This window comes from Plectropomus leopardus, chromosome 20, assembly GCF_008729295.1.
Source record: "Plectropomus leopardus isolate mb chromosome 20, YSFRI_Pleo_2.0, whole genome shotgun sequence".
Taxonomy (NCBI): Eukaryota; Metazoa; Chordata; class Actinopteri; order Perciformes; family Serranidae; genus Plectropomus; species Plectropomus leopardus.
Window position 1 is genome coordinate 7,749,254 of NC_056482.1, and position 16,165 is coordinate 7,765,418.

Sequence of the window (16,165 nt, forward strand, 5' to 3'; positions counted from 1 at the left end):
TAATGAAGCATCCAATGCAGAGACGTGAATCCGCGATTTCTTGATGATTGGGTGAAAAATAGTAAAACAGTTTGACCTCGTTTGGTTTTCTTGCATTGGATATGAAGACAAATCCTGATTGATTACAACGTGCTTTCTTCTCACACAGAGAACAGCTCCAGCTCTCTAAGCTAATAAGTGTATAATTGCAACCAAACCTTGCTCACCTGAAGCATAAAAACAGGGTTATGAAGAATAAGGGTGCTGAAAAGCATGAACTCAGAAAGAAATTGGAATAAAGCAAACACTGGAGGAAAATAAAGTACCAGAGGAGGGCAGGGAAACAGCGGTGCAGGCAGAGATCCTGCGTCTAATTGGGTTTGGAGGTCTGTGCAGCATTGTTCCTGAAGATGTTACTCTGTCAACCGAAGAAGCAGGGGCATGAATGCTGTAGAGATCTTTGTCTGTGTCCATGTCACACAAAGGGAAAACTAGCAATGGGGTGGGGGAATAACTGAAATAATGAAAGAGTAGGTAGAAAGGAGGACAAAAAGGAGGAGAAAATCGAAAATGCAATTGTTTCGGTGGCAGAGGATAAGATGAAAAACATTCCACCTAAATGAGTAAAACTTCAGCTCCCTGTTTGGTCTTTGTGTGTTTGATTTATAATTGTATCTGTGTATTATGTCTGTCTCCCTCAGTCCACCAGAACTATGTGGGCACAGACGCAGAGAAGAATCCCTTCTACCTGTCAGTCGTCCTCTCAGACCAGAACAACCAGCGGGTTCCTCAGTACAGAGCCATCCTCTGGAGAAAGACGGTGAGTTCGCCATCTGCGCACCTCACAGCAGTGCTGGGACAAGCGCTCAGATCCTTGACATATGTAAAAATAGTTTGGGGTTTATGAAATCAAGTATAAAATGTCTGCAGGTTCTTTAGAAGTCTCCATCTTTTAATTTCTTTCTCTCAAAATAAGTTGAACTCTTCTGCATGAAAGTCCCCATTTCTAATTGTGAAAATCTTTAAACATCCCACTGAACTTAACACTGTCTTTTTACTTCAAACTTGCACTTACCTGTTGGCAAAATGTAGATCAATCTTACTCATTTCAGTAACCATATTCCAACATAAAACCTACATCTGCTTGGAACTACACATGTATTGCTCACCTGTACGCCTACATGCAATGCTTGAATAAGAAAAAGATGATTTGTCCAAAATTCTCTCTTTAATTTGGTTAAAATGATCTTGAATAAGTCTTAAAAAGCATTAAATTTAGGTGTGTGATGCCTATAGAAAGATGAAGTGCCAAAAACTACAGCTCCTCTAATGACCACTTGGCTGGCTCTGAAAAATGTTTATAGCCTGCTTAAAAAAAACTGTTTGGTTTCCATCGCAAAATTCTCAGTCTCCGTTTGTGTAGTTGTGTGTGTGTTTGTGTGTGTGAGAGAGATGCATATTCATTGTTGTGTGTTTGTAGCGTGGTGACTCAGCTTCATGACCAGGATAGCTTGGATTTAATTTTGGCCTCTAGCCTCATCTGGAACCTGATTAGGGCGGTGCACCTCCGCTGCCTGATCACATCGATTTGTCTTGTTTCTGTCAGACTCTAACTGGTACAGGATGTTGTTGTTGTTGTTGAACAGAACAACTTTGTCTGGCCTGAATTGCCCCGCTTTAATTTGGTCCCCTATAATTATGCTGCGACTGATTAAAAAAAGATGTTGTGTGCTGTGAATTTCTTTTAGGTAATACTGTTTGCAGGATATTCTTTAATACATGAGCGGCAGTGCGACAGGTTTCAGCAAGTGAGGAAAGTAATCCGTGATCTGTGTCCTTCTTGTTCGCTCAGGGCACTCTGAAGATCAGCCTCCCCTACAGCCCGACCAAAACACTATCAGTCAAGTCCATCCTAAGGTGAGAAGTGCAGCCAGGAGCTCGGAGGCGACTCAGTTCATTCACTTTTTACAATACATGTATGAGAATTATTACGGTGGGTTATCTCGTGCTGCTACTGAGACAGAAACCTGCATACAAATGTGACAGACAGCAAATCAGAGCCTCAAATTCACCCAATTACCATAAAACATACTCTGTTTATTGTTGTGCAGGTGAAAGCATATTTGCCATGAAGCTGCTTGTCATTTTAACAAAATATCTTCACATCTAAATGCAGATATTAAGAAAATTATACTTTTTTGAAGGACCAATTCGCTCAAGAATTAAAAATACAGAATTATCCTCATACCTGTTGTGCTGTTTGTCAATCTAGATTGTTTTGGTGGGAGTGTTGGAGATTTCAGCCGTGGAAATCTCTGCCTTCTCTCCAAAATAATTTAACGAGACAGCACTCGACTTGTGGAGCTCAAAGCGCCAAAAAAAGATTTGGTTACTCAAGATAATCTATACTTTGTTGTGAGCACGTTAATGGAGGAGCAATTTTCTTTCAACCACACTACATCAGCCAATCAAATCACAGCGCAGCAGGAAGCGTGTTAGTGAATTCTCATCTCCATATGCTACTATAGCCATTGCTAACACTGCATAACCAAAAACATCCACTTGCTAATGACCAATCCTCTCTATCTGTCACTACCGATGAGCTGCCTAGTCAGAATAGCAAATCCACTGACTTCAAAGCAAATGTAACGAGTAACGAGAGCCTTCATAGAAATGTAGTGGAGTCAAAAGTTACCTCGCAAATGTCATAATAATACATTTTTTAAAAAATACTGAAGAAAAATACAGGTATTAAAAAATCAATCTGTACTTAAGTACTCTAAAGTAAATGTACCTTGTTACTGTCCACCACTGACCACACCTATGAGAAAAAGATATGTATTTTTGATTCTTGGGTGAAGTGTCCCTTTAAGTCTCCATTGGAGTATGATTATATGTTGTTAGAATAAGATACAGATATTAGCATGGTCTCAAAATGTGCATCTAAACAACAGTGGAACACAATGAACCAAAGCAGCTTTTACGAGGCCTTTATTACAGCGTTGCCATGACACATTTATCATTTAAATCACAAAAAAAATTCAGCCAAGTTCTGAAGAACTATAATGTTATGTAGTTTTGTTGGTCCGCAGTGTTGGGCTGCAATTAACGAATATTTCCATGATCTTTTGTCCATAAAATATTGATAATGAAAATGGCTATTATAATTTTCCAGAGCCCAAGGCAGCATATTTTTGTTGCTCTTTTTGTCTAATCAGCAATCCAAAATAATATTCAGTTTACTATACTATATTGCAAAATGAGTAAATCCTCACATTTATCCTAAAGTGGACTTGTCGCTCAGAAAACAACCCAATCTGGGAACACAAATCTTTAACACTATGTTCCAGGCAGCAGATTTCCTGAGCGACAGGTAACAGGATATAAGGTGATGCATAAAACAGGAGATTGGAGATTATACATTCCTCAGGCTGAGCAGCGTCACCGCTCAAACTCTGAATGAGGACAAATGGTACAAGCAGGATGAGAAATCCCCTGTATCAGGTCCCGCTCAATTTTCTGTGTAACCCTTTGGGCTGTTTGTCCTCCATCGATCCTAAACACCCTTTTCTGTTTTTTCATCACTATTTCCTGCACTTCCTCCTCCCTTTACTCCCAGTGCAATGAACATGGACAGGTTTGAGAAAGGCCCGAGGGAGATCCTAAACCCGGAGATTCAGAAGGTGAGATTCAGAGCATCTGCCAGCTTCCATGAAATGTAGCTTACATACCAGGCCCAATCATAAGTGTACAGTATCTTCAGGTTGGTTTGCTGCTCACCTTGAATGATTATTGTTATGTCCTCTTTGTTCAGGATCTGCTGGTGTTGGAGGAACAGGAGGTATGGAATAATACTGCTCTGACTGTACAGTTTATTGTATTCATTGATTGTTTTTTGGGGGTTTTTTTAAGGACAGAAACTTCTTTTGTGACCTTTTGTTTCTTTTTCTTTTTCTTTCTTTTTTTTCTTTTATAATATTGTCTTGCAGGAAATACGTATTAAATATATCTCTAAATACAGTTGTACTCTAATAGTATGCTTTATTGATTTTTATATTCTTCTTATGTAACTGCATAGTAAACGCATACTTTAAATGCTGCTTTCATGTTAAACTTCATGAGTTTTTCTCTCTCAGTGTGTCCTTGTTTTCATTTTCATGTAAATACCTTTTTGTGTGTCTTTGGCATCATATTTCTTCCAATGGCAGCACTGTATGCCATTGGAAAATAATACGAAATGCCTGAATTGTAAATTATTTCACAATTTTAACCCAGCTATATTTTTATAGGGTTCTGTCAACTTTAAATTTGGCGTCCTGTTTGCCAAAGATGGACAGCTCACAGATGACGAGATGTTTAGTAATGGTAAGTCTATCAAACATTTTACAGTGCCCAAACCTATTATTGGCATAGGTCGTCATTTTGGGCTTTATTTGCAATATTTAGATGAAAAAGTCAACACCATTTTCATAATGAAGCTGGAGGCAGCAGACTTTAGCTTAGCATAAAGACTGGAAGCAGGGGCCAACAACAAGTCTGGTTCTGATAGTAACAAAGTTGTTTTTAGATATTTTTGGACAGAGTGAACAAACAAGATATTTACATGTTAACTAGTGAGCTTTACAGGTTTTGCCTTGTGGATTTTATTGCTTTCTGAAAGAGCCAGTCTGGCTGTTTTCCCTTGTTTCCAGTCATGCTAATCTAAGCTAAGCTAATATGACTTTAGCTGCTGTGGTTCGCTTCACATTTAGAGTAAAATCATGAAAGTGGTCAAATAACTTACAGAAAGAATGCTAATAAAGGTATTTCTCTCAAAAGGTGAAACGATCCCTATTTCGAAACAGTAGCAATAGAGAATATCTGCTGAGTCAAAAGTATTTTGCTTGTTTCAGAGACGGGGAGTGAGAGCTTTGAAAAGTTTCTCAATCTGCTGGGTGATTCCATTACGCTGCAGGGATGGGCAGGTTATCGCGGAGGGCTAGACACCAAGAGTAAGAGAGCTCACATCATTATACTATCATCATTTTAAAGTAAAAGCTTTTGAATATTCTGTTGAATATATTTGTCTTATTCTGTTTTTGTCCCTTCCAGATGACACTACAGGAATAAAGTCCATCTACACAGTGTATCAGGGCCATGAGCTCATGTTCCATGTGTCCACCATGTTACCCTACTCGAAAGAAAACAAACAGCAGGTGGGTGTCTAAATGTTCAATTTTTTTAAGTTCTGGCAATGTCAGCTCACCTCTATGGCTCAGAGTGGAAGATTTCAAGTACTAGATGGATTGACATGAAATTTATTTCCGACATCCGGGATCCCCAGAGGATGAACCATTTAGATATTGATGATCCCCCTGAATTTTCCTCCAGCACCATCATGAGGTTGACATATGTGGTTTTGAGTTAATGTTTTTTAACAAGTATTAATTAGATGAACTGCCATGGTTCAGACTTTCATGCTCTCCTGAGGTATGTTGTGCTTGTTTTTGGGTGTGTGAGTTATACACACACTGATGTTTTTCATAAATGAAGTTTCTAACGGATACAGTTTTTTTAAATGAAATTGAATTGTATTTAATTTGATTTAATTTTTATAACTTTGGTCAATTTTTTTTTTTTGAGTACTTTGGTTTTTGACTAAAAACCTGCAAAACTAATGACATTTCTTCCACCTCTAGCTTTACTTTGTGTCTTGTGCTAATCACAAAATTCTATCCTTCTTGCAGCTAAATTAAGACGGGAAACATGGGAAACATTACCCCCACTAAAGCTTTCATGTTGGCATTGACATTGTGAGCATGATAGCATGCTGACTTTTGCATTTGGTTGAAAGCACCGTTGTGCCTGAGAACAGCCTCAAAAAAGAGCAGCTAGCGTAGCTGCAGACTCCTAGTCCTGTTAATGTTGAGTCATCCAAAAAGACAGAGAAATAAACATACAGTAGCCCCATATTGGCTCAGATTTGCAACAATTTCAACAATTTCTCTCTCTCTCTCTCTCTCTCTCTCTTTCTCTCTGTCTCTCTCTCTATCTCTCCCCACTTTTAACAAAATGTATTTTTTTATTTTCTTTCCTTACTTTTTGCATATATCACTCCTCTTTTACCTTCATCGTTTACCACCAACTTCTGCCCATAGTTTGGAACCCTTTTACACTAGCGTTAGAGAAACTGCAGAGACTTAATTGCACATCTGTCACAGGTCTTCATGTCTCTGTCATTCAGCTGAAAAAATACCCCACTAATCGGAAGCCTGTACAACGGCAGCCAACTTGGCAAGATGTGCTCACTATAGAAAGAAAAGGAGAAGAAAAGATCTTATTGCTTTACTGTAGAGCTCCATTCTGTAATGCCAATATTAGTGAGTATGATTTAAAAGCGTGTCTGCTTAGCAAATCTGACACGGAATTGGATTTCTTCTTAAGATAGAAAAAAAGACATTCTGGTGGTCAATAAAAAGGAACAGTCTGTGCTCAAACTGCATGTTAGAGTGAGTGCTGGTCTTCCATCGACTTGAGCGGCGAAAACATTAGTCGTATAAAAGAATGTGATTATGTTTCACACCTGAGTCTCTAAGATACCAAATCAGCTCAGATTAATTGGTGAAGTTATGGTGTCAGTGTCACCCCAAAAGTGTTAAATGTAAAGCAAAGCATCATGACAACTTTTTCACAGAGTGTACAGCCTTACTGGTGGTAAGGCTTTAAACAAAGCTCTAAAAATAATGCTGTGTACTGATTAAAATCAAAAGGATTTATCTTCTTTGGAGCATGATTGTGCAGAGCTAATCTCACAGCAGTGTGTCTTCAATAAGGAAAAAAGATTGTGTGCAAAGTTGACCTTTCAGCCTGATTGTTGCCTCACATGAAGGCTCAAAGTGTCCCAAATAACAATGGGTCATCCTCTGAGGAGCATGTATGTGGTCATTTAATTCCATGAAAAAAAGCGTGCTTAAGAATTTGACCAAAAAAAACCCTGCATACTGCTATTCGTCAGCAGTGTGTTCGTATTTTGACATCTATTTGTGCAGATCTTTCTTGTTTAGCACCTATAAAACTTTTATGGATATGCATGTGCATTTTTGATGATAGTCTCATCTTCTGAGGACCATGATCTTCAGCAGCAAAGTTCATGGGAATGCAGGTTTTGCGGTGGACAAGGGCAGAATTTGACTTGATGGTCCTTCAAGTTAAGACACTGTAGTTATGTGTTTTTCTGAAACAAAGTGTTGCATGGACCTGCCAGTTATATTGCCATCACTGGCCAAAAAGGGGGGAGGGGTGTTTAAGAGAACGCAAACTAGAAAAAGAAAACTAGCAGGTGAGACAAGAGATAGTGCTGTAGATGTGCTCGATGTTGCTGCCTCTGAGTTTCTGAGATCAAAGAGCTGAAGTTATCACCACTTTTGAAGGTGTTTATGGTGTTGAGAGCTTGGGAAATATTTGCCGTTAAAATGACACCCTATTCCACACTCACACTCTGTCCCCGTCCCTGCAGCCTTACATCAGCAGAGTGATTCAGACTCGTTAACTTTAAAGCTACTGTGGTTAAAAAAATGTATGTTCACGGTGGATGAAATGAGATGTAGTGTGGCAGGTGTCGCTCATAATAATGAATCCACAGAGAATAATCACCTAAAACTATAAATCCCCTAAACTCTATTGTATCTTTTAGCGCCTTTAAGCTCATTGTTTTGGTTTTGATTATGCTGATTTACACCAGTCTTAAAAGCATTGTTTCTGAACACTATAGGCAGCTTTTTTAGTGAAAAAAAGCTCAGTTAAATCCACTTGCCACCTTTCCAGCAACAATTAAATTTGATGTGAAAGGAAAGTTTGTTGTTGCAGTTTGTCCCACTGATTTGGCTGATCCAACAACACTGTCAACAGCAGCAGCAGTGCCTGTGCCAAAGAGCTAGTGGAGATAATAATGGTACTTTAAAACAGTTTCTGTCCAATTGCCGCAATTTGCGTCAGACATTGTACTCCTCAGAGTCACAACTCAGGTGATTTGTAACACACAGACGTAACACACATATCTATGGATTCAGTGTGACTTCTACTTACTAAGGATATACCTATCCCCCATGTCCACTGCAAATAAATGTCAAATAAATCAGCTTAGAAATCAATCAAAAAAGCTTTTGCCTGATCTCCAGAACTTATCCAAGAATCATCAGGTTTTTAAGTTTCATTCAGTTTCAAGGTATACAGTTATAGTTGTCTGTAAATACTGTATATGGGTACACTGCAGACGGGAGCTGCTAGCAGGTAATTAAGCATACTTTTATTGCTGCTAACTTACTAAAATGAAAACAAATAGGATAAAACAGGGATCAAGTTATTGTCCAGAACATACCTCAGTTGTTGGGTTGAGAGGGAATATTGTACTAACATTAGGCAGGAACCAACCAATGAATGCTAATGTTTCTCTCTAGATGTGTTAATAGTGAATGTGTTCCTAATTGGTAATAACTTTATAAGGTGAATATCAGTGCTTGCTGCTTTGCCCCTAAGTGACAATAAAATCAATGAATCCAGGCAGCAGGAAGCCAGTACTGAGGTTAAGTTTCTTTTTTTTTCTCCTCACAGTGTGTCTCTTTTGTCTGTTGTGTCTGGCAGGTGGAGAGAAAGAGACACATTGGAAATGACATTGTTACTATAGTATTCCAGGAAGGAGATGACGCATCGTCGTCCTTCAAACCGTCTATGATCCGATCGCACTTCACCCGTATCCTTCACTCGGACAGTGATTGTCAGAGAAATTAGGCGCTAATCAGAGCTTCTGCTGTGGCGCATATATCACGTTGGCACTGAAGATAGGCAAACTGCTATTGTGTCTCCTTTGTAATCAATGTTTCCTTTACTTCACGTCCAGATATTTTTGCATTAGTTAGGTATAATTGCCAGAATGACAGTTACAGGTAAGTGCTGTGATTAATGTCATGGTTTATGGTATCCTAATCCAGGCTGTGTAACGACTGCTTTTCAATTCATCTACCTAAAAAAAAAAACTACTAGGTCATCTTGACAGGGTTCCCACAGTCATGGAAAGGTCACAAAGGTCAAGGTCACTTTGACCTCACAAAACATGTTTTGGGCATTAATCAAAAATTCATACACTAATTATGAAAAAAAAATTCACTTCAATTCAAATTTCAATTTCATTTTGTAGACTGCAAATAAATAACATTGAAAATGTAAATTTTGATTATGGGTCCTTAAAAAGTCATGGAAAAGTTGTGTGTGATGTGCTTCCATTCATACACCCATTGTAAGTGTAAGAAAGATGTTTTATATCTGCTCTTCATGACAGGTTGAAGATATTCTCAGAGGAGAGTGTTCCACTGTTTGGACCCCCTCTCCCATCTCCGCCTGTGTTTACTGATCACCAAGAATTCAGGGACTTTTTATTAGTCAAATGTAAGAAAATAAAGCTAAAATATTCATTTAAATATGGCCAATAAATATATCATACCTATTTCATTTTTCTATAATCTGATCTTGCTTCGTCACCTGCAGTAATCAATGGAGAGAAAGCCACACTGGAGACGCCAACGTTTGCCCAGAAGCGTCAGCGGACCCTTGACATGTTGATCCGCTCGCTCTACCAAGACCTCATGCCTGACCTGCACAAGGTACGGCTGCGCCGCCAGATCAGTGTTTTTTCTTGGATGTGCGTACTTTTCTGTCCCCTCCTTGTCACTTCAGTCACTAGGAGCGACTGTAGCCACCACTGCGTTGTGTTCTGCTGTACTCCACTGCAGCCCTCGGTCTGCCTCTGCATACTGCACCACACCGACTGGATACTACTGCAATGCTGACTTTCTCAGCAGGGCTCTCTCTCCTCACATCACTTTTGTTCTTATTTCTCTTGTTTTTTTTCTCTCCCCTCCTTCCACTGTTGCTCCTAACACAAGTTAGTTCTCATTTTGTTTCACTGCTGCTGTTCTCACCCCCTGCCAGGGTCACTCTCTAAGACCCCTTTCTGCTTTCTCTTTTCCTTTGTGTGTGTGTGTGTGTGTGTTTGGTGGTCCATGTTTAGGTTCCTTTTTCTCCCCAGAACATGTTAAACCGGCGGTCCTTCAGCGATGTGCTGCCCGAGTCTCCAAAGTCGGCACGCAAGAAGGAGGAGGCACGGCAGGCCGAATTTGTCAGAATAGGGCAGGTAAGGAAGTAATTAACACGCAAACACACACATAAACACAGTATTACGGACCAACCAGAGCTCTGCAGTGAAAAGGCAGAAACACCCACTTGTACACACACGGGAACCAGCATACACACCCAGACAAACACACAAAAACACACCTAAAGAAAAAAGACTGAATACACATACACATGTAAACACAAGTGTTTATTATCGATATCATGGAGCATAATATCAGCTCCTGACATTAAGCATAACTGGTCAGGAATGTTATACAGACATTTCACAACTCATAATTGCATTGAAACTTTTTTAAAGCTACAGTTTTTATGATAATAACTTTTTGCCATTTGCTGAAACTGTCATATATCCACACAGTAGCTCATGAGATAAATACTCTGTGAAAAAATCCTGTTGCTCCTCTTCTTTCTTCCAGTTGCCAGAATCGACCGTGGCTGTTGGAAAACAACCAATCAGAGCAGAGGAGTCTCTCATGTAGCTGTCAGTCATATTGATCACTGCTCGTAACCTGTAGTCACACTGTCAAACTTGATTTTTCTGGCCGGTGGGGAATGCTTGGTCATCTCTCAACTATTTTTAACGTGGTGGCCGGTCCACAAACTTTTTCATTTTACAGTGAAACACCAAAATATGTTTCTGAAAACATTTGAGGTGAGAAATGACAATGCAGTCACAGAATCCTGATTCATTTATGATCAGAGCTGCCTTGACATTTTGACCACAGTTCACAAGCAGTGATTGAAAAAGTTGGGCCATTTTCAAACCAGATTAATATTCAGCAAAACATCCAGCCAGACCGCTATACCTCATTTTACCTCTAGATCTAGTTACAGGTGACATAGCAGCAGCTCCCAAGTGGATGATAATGACACTGTCTGTCCCAGCAGCAAGCGGGTGTCTGACTATCATATTGCATCACATAACATCGGAGCTCTCTGTCCATATTGAATCCATTAAATATGCATCGCTGTTATGTCATGTAAGCAAACCACATAAATATCAGCTGTGCACTGAAGATCAGACTAGAGATGTAACCACATCAAAGATGTGCGAGTACTTGCTATTTTTCCTGCATTTGTACTTTTTTTAAACAGAAAACTCTAGTTTTATATTGTGATATTTACTAGAAATGACAGACAACAGCATGTAGCCTATCTTGTCAGTAGCGGTGGTTTCAAGAAATGTTCAATCCCCTGGCAATCTCCCGACATCCTGCTGCCACCATATGTTGGCTCTATTAGTAAAATAGATTAGTTTTGTATTGACAATTCCTCATTTCATGAATCAGCCATTCCTTGCCTGCTGCAGTGCTTTCACAGGAAGTAAAAGAAATAAATAGAAACAGGACATCTGATAAAAGTTCAGTTCAAAACAGCACACTGGGTCGCCTGCAGCCAGTTAGAACGCCTCTTTTTTGGACCAAATCAAATCCAAAATGTTGCCATACAGGTGAAGTTTTAGTTTTCTTGAGTCTTATTCTGCCGTGTATCATCTCGTCTCCCCAAAAAACACATCAACTTTCTAGTAAACAAACACAGCATGTGCCACACTTTCCCTTACCACCTCTATTCTCCTTCATGATGTCAGCATGTAACAGACTAGTGGCTTTGTTAGTCCATTTACAAGTAAGATATTATATTAATAATGTTGTCATATTGCAAATTACTAATGCAGGTTCAGCCAACTTGCATCAAACCGATTTAAGTTCGTTCATCGGAAATAGACCTGCAAAACTAAATCAATCCAACTCTAGTAACTGACTTTGGTGACAGCTGCATTAGGGATTTCATGACTCTGATTGGTAGTTTTCATTCATGTGTGGTGAATTCTTGCAAATGCCATCATAGAAAAAATATGTTTCATTTCACGGATTATCTTGTCTCATGTACTACTGTGTGGATGCAGTGACAGTTTTAGCAAATATTACAAAAAAATGTTTTTATAAAGGTTTCCAACTACAGCTTTAAAAGACAAAATCATCTCACTTTCATGCACCACTTTTTTATGAATATAGTTTTTTATGTATATAGTATATTTTAATAGCTTTTTAGTATTTTTATTTGCATTATTTGCATTGCATTTTTATTTTAAAAAAGATATAGTATATTTTTCATATTGTGTATTATTGTTTATATATATCTTATTCTTACAGAGTATCCTAAGGTTTATTTTTTTCCATTGACATATGTTTTTCTCTTCTAGTGTGATATATGTATCACTGTGTTGTTTTGTTTTTTTTAACTGCTCCAGTGCAGTGCCTTTATATCCATCCATTCATCCATCCAATTTTGTCACCATTAAATTCAGGATTGGTTCAGCACAAGGGAGATAAAATCCCCAGTCCTTTTCTTGTGCAAAAATGTTGCAAAGTTGATACAAGTCTTTATCAGTCCGAGATAGTCAAGTTAAGTATCTTCCTAACTTGGTCTTCTTAGTGGTCCTTACAGAGACTAATCTACCAGCGCCAGTGCATTTTTCATTTTTGACACAATGATGAGCCAAACAGAGAAACTGATGCAAAAGAAGCTTCAGACTGCTTTAACACCCAGCCTCTCTTATTTGTGTGGACAATCTGTGGCTCTCCCTGCTCTAAATGATGAAGTCACTTAAGAGCTGTAATTCCTGACAGACGCCTGAGTGAATTGGACACTTGCATTCAGGAGGGTCAGGGTGGAATAATATACCGTGTCTCTGAGCCGCAGTTCTGTAGTCATTACCGGGATGATGTAATCATCATTGCACCTCTGTTCAGGCTGCTGACGTAACTGTAATTATACAGGAACAAAGTCTGAAAACACAAAGAAGAGAAGCGAGGAGAAAGCTGTCCGTGGTGCTGAACCCACACGACCTCCGGCTTTATGGAAGTGATTTGTTTCAGGTTGTTTGTGAGATAATGGCTATTCTTTGGACAAATGTGTGACCCATTGTGCTAAAACTCAAGGTCTGGTTTTTAGGTTTCTTTGAAAATAAACACATTTTTTTTCCACCACAGTGCATACTGTGAAACCGTCTGCTGAAAGAAATAAGGGTGGCAGAGTCACTACTTTTTTTTTAAAATCGTTCATCAAGATACCTGTTTATGCTACGCAAGTCATTCTGTCTCCCTTGTTTCCTTGCCTTTTTATCTTTATTTGCCCCCTTTTGTTCTTCTCTGTGTTACCATTTGTGTCTTCTACCTTGTTCCTCTTGCTCCCGTCGCTTTTTGCTCATAAAAACAAAGCGAGGCATCGACACACTGTGCTGCAAAGCATGAAAACAAAGGAAGGTAGACATGTCGAGTCATTGATTATCCAGTTTTGTTGAGACGAGGCGTTTGTCCTCAAGTAAGCTGAATCTCTGTATGGTTGCTCATTGTGTGATGCACATTATGCACAATGATTTCATGTTGTCATGGAGCCCTGATAGGTCAGAATATGTATTTTTTTAAATGGATATTTTCTCAGGGATGGCAAACTGCGCTGCACTGCCAAGCCGGTTCGGTCGGTTGGTATTGATTTCATTATCTCCAGATCGCCTGTTTATGCAGATATGTAAATAGAAATGCCTGTCTGTGCAGCTTGGATTGGAGGTTGTCAATCTGATTGAATGGTTGCTGCTTGAGCATTTGTGCAAATGCTATTCTATATGAAATTTGAAGACAATACACCTGTTAGGTGAGTTGTTATTAAATTTTTTTTTTACTGTTGCCAGTCTGCTTGTCCAGGTCCTTTCCAGCTCTTTGAATTGTTGTCACAGGTCTCAGTGCCTAAACATGCATGAATGCAGGGAAACAACAATGGCAGGTCGGTTAAATATTAGTGGTGGAAGGTGAGGTGCATAATTTAACAAGCTTAGACCTCTGCTGTCCTTCTGGTGATGCATTTACCTGCACAAATAACATGCAGCTCACACTCTTCATCCCATGCATGGTCCATGATCTAAATGTATTGCAAGACATTGGTTAAATATTAAGCACGTAATCAATTTTACAGTTCCCCCAAAATCAAAAACACATATTGTTTCTCTTACCTGTAGCGTTATTTATCAGTTTAGATTGTTTTGGTGTGAGTTGCAGAGTGTTGGAGATATTAGTCGTGGAGATGTCTGCTGCTCTCCGACACACCGCTGATACTGTTGTTTTTTCAGGCTCTGAAGCTAAAGACCATTGTGAGAGGAGACGCCCCAACTAGCCTTGTTACCACCGGCCTGTGCAGGAAAGAGGTGAGAGCACTTCATTCAAACAGGGTTATTTAATCTCTTACTGAATCTTTTTTTCAAAGCCTATTGAAATTTTAAATATCCCTGACAATATACAAAAGTAATTTTTTTAACATATCCACACAACATAAACAATCATTCTTGATTAAGATCCCTTATTAAAGAGGTTATCAACACGATTGCCATTGATATATGAACTAAAGAGACTTGTTAGTAGTCTCTAATTTGTAGTTATTTAATGATGACACCAAGGTTATTATAGTTGACTTAAACTATGTGTGGGAAAAATATTTTAGTTAACTGAAATAAAAATAAAAACTAGACTTAAGAAAAAATGAAAACTATCTGAAATGATTGTGTGTATTTGAGTATGTGTGTACTGTGGGTTTGTTTTGGGTTTTTTTTTAAATAACTGATTTTTTTTATTATAGATTAAATGAGTTTAGTCTTTGTCAATTTGGTCAAATTTCCCAACACAACAAGCATGAGGCGGCGTTGGTGCATATGAAAATAGGATGTCTACATGACGTCATGATTTGATGACTATCAAATGCACCAGTTACTATAATTTAAGTACTACTGAAACAATTACATTTAAACTAACACTAAACATAAAAAAAAAAAAAAAACGGAATGAGCAAACCCATTCTGACACTTAAAGATACTAAAGTGAATTAAAACCAAATTTAAAAATAAAAAAAAAATAAAACTAATGAATAATAGCAGACTATTGGACACTGTTTCTAGTTACCCTAAACATATCTTTGGCATCTCTAGTGATATATCTGTAATAAGCTCAAATTTGTCTGATATATCAGCTCTAGAATCAAGAATTTATATCTTCTTTTAGGTTATTTTCTTGATATTAGAACAGAAAACTGCCTCATCTTGTTTGTTTCAACTTTAACATTTTAGAAACTGGAAAAAATGAACAGGAAACCTGGATTTTAATCACTTGCAGAACATGAGTTGTTCATTAAAATACATCTTTAAGGCTAAATATGAACCTCAAGGTGTTTTTCAGTTTGTGCACACCCTTATCATGTTAAAGAGGGTTATTTTAAAAACATTTCATCTATTCCAATATGCACATCTCTGTGTATATTTGCATGTGTCTGTATGTTTGTATGTGCATGTGTGCTGTAGCCATGGGAGTCCCAGTCCTTCTGCAGCACATTCCCCTACGAGATTGTGTGTGCCGACTCCTGGGGTCAGTCTCTGCTGGCTGCCACCGACGCTGCGGGGGTCATGCTGCTAGATGGTGAGGTCATCCCCTAATCAATATCTTCCCATGTCCTCTAAAATAAAGCCACCCGTCCATATCCATTCAATACTGCACTCTGCTGAATGCCAAGGCCAACAGCTAACACGGTAATGATGTTGTCTATGTTTCAGGCCCTGATCCAGCTTTGTCCAACGCTGGTGAGTAACACGCAAACCATTTTTTTCCATTTTTTTTAACAGATATTTCAACCTCAGATATGACATAGTTTTCAAGCCTGTTTTTATTGTTACTTTTGCGTCATTTTTCAGAGACACAGACAGTGCCCCCGGTGCAGGTGTTTGACAGAACCATGGTGGTGAAGCAGGTGCACGTTCTCGAGCCTCAGGACCTGCTTATCACCAGGGCTGACAAAGGTAGACAACAACAACACACACACACACACACACACACACACCCCGGCACATCAGACACCACTTTCCTCCTGGAGCCATGGTGTCATCCCCTCATTCACTCTTCATTTCAGCAGTATTTATCTTCCTTCTCATTATTATAATTCCTCTTTCATATTTCATCTGTTATCTCCCTCTGTGTTGCCG

At 38.8% G+C, this 16,165-nt stretch overlaps 1 protein-coding gene across 6 annotated transcripts in view; it reads left to right on the plus strand.

Moving 5' to 3' along the window:
* The window catches only part of garnl3 (GTPase activating Rap/RanGAP domain like 3), a 96,281-nt gene that overhangs the window by 60,826 nt on the left and 19,290 nt on the right, over positions 1-16,165 (plus strand). For 4 of the 6 annotated variants that reach the window (XM_042508769.1, XM_042508773.1, XM_042508770.1 and 1 more), the window contains 16 exons: positions 681-799; positions 1,832-1,896; positions 3,599-3,662; positions 3,794-3,820; positions 4,269-4,344; positions 4,872-4,970; positions 5,071-5,174; positions 8,599-8,707; positions 8,855-8,900; positions 9,293-9,399; positions 9,499-9,614; positions 10,022-10,144; positions 14,273-14,347; positions 15,491-15,605; positions 15,740-15,766; positions 15,878-15,982. In XM_042508769.1, the coding sequence (XP_042364703.1) occupies positions 681-799; positions 1,832-1,896; positions 3,599-3,662; positions 3,794-3,820; positions 4,269-4,344; positions 4,872-4,970; positions 5,071-5,174; positions 8,599-8,707; positions 8,855-8,900; positions 9,293-9,399; positions 9,499-9,614; positions 10,022-10,144; positions 14,273-14,347; positions 15,491-15,605; positions 15,740-15,766; positions 15,878-15,982 (1,377 nt within the window). The remainder of the gene's footprint in view (positions 1-680; positions 800-1,831; positions 1,897-3,598; positions 3,663-3,793; positions 3,821-4,268; positions 4,345-4,871; positions 4,971-5,070; positions 5,175-8,598; positions 8,708-8,854; positions 8,901-9,292; positions 9,400-9,498; positions 9,615-10,021; positions 10,145-14,272; positions 14,348-15,490; positions 15,606-15,739; positions 15,767-15,877; positions 15,983-16,165) is intronic. The other 2 variants (XM_042508771.1, XM_042508774.1) reach the window with 1 other exon arrangement.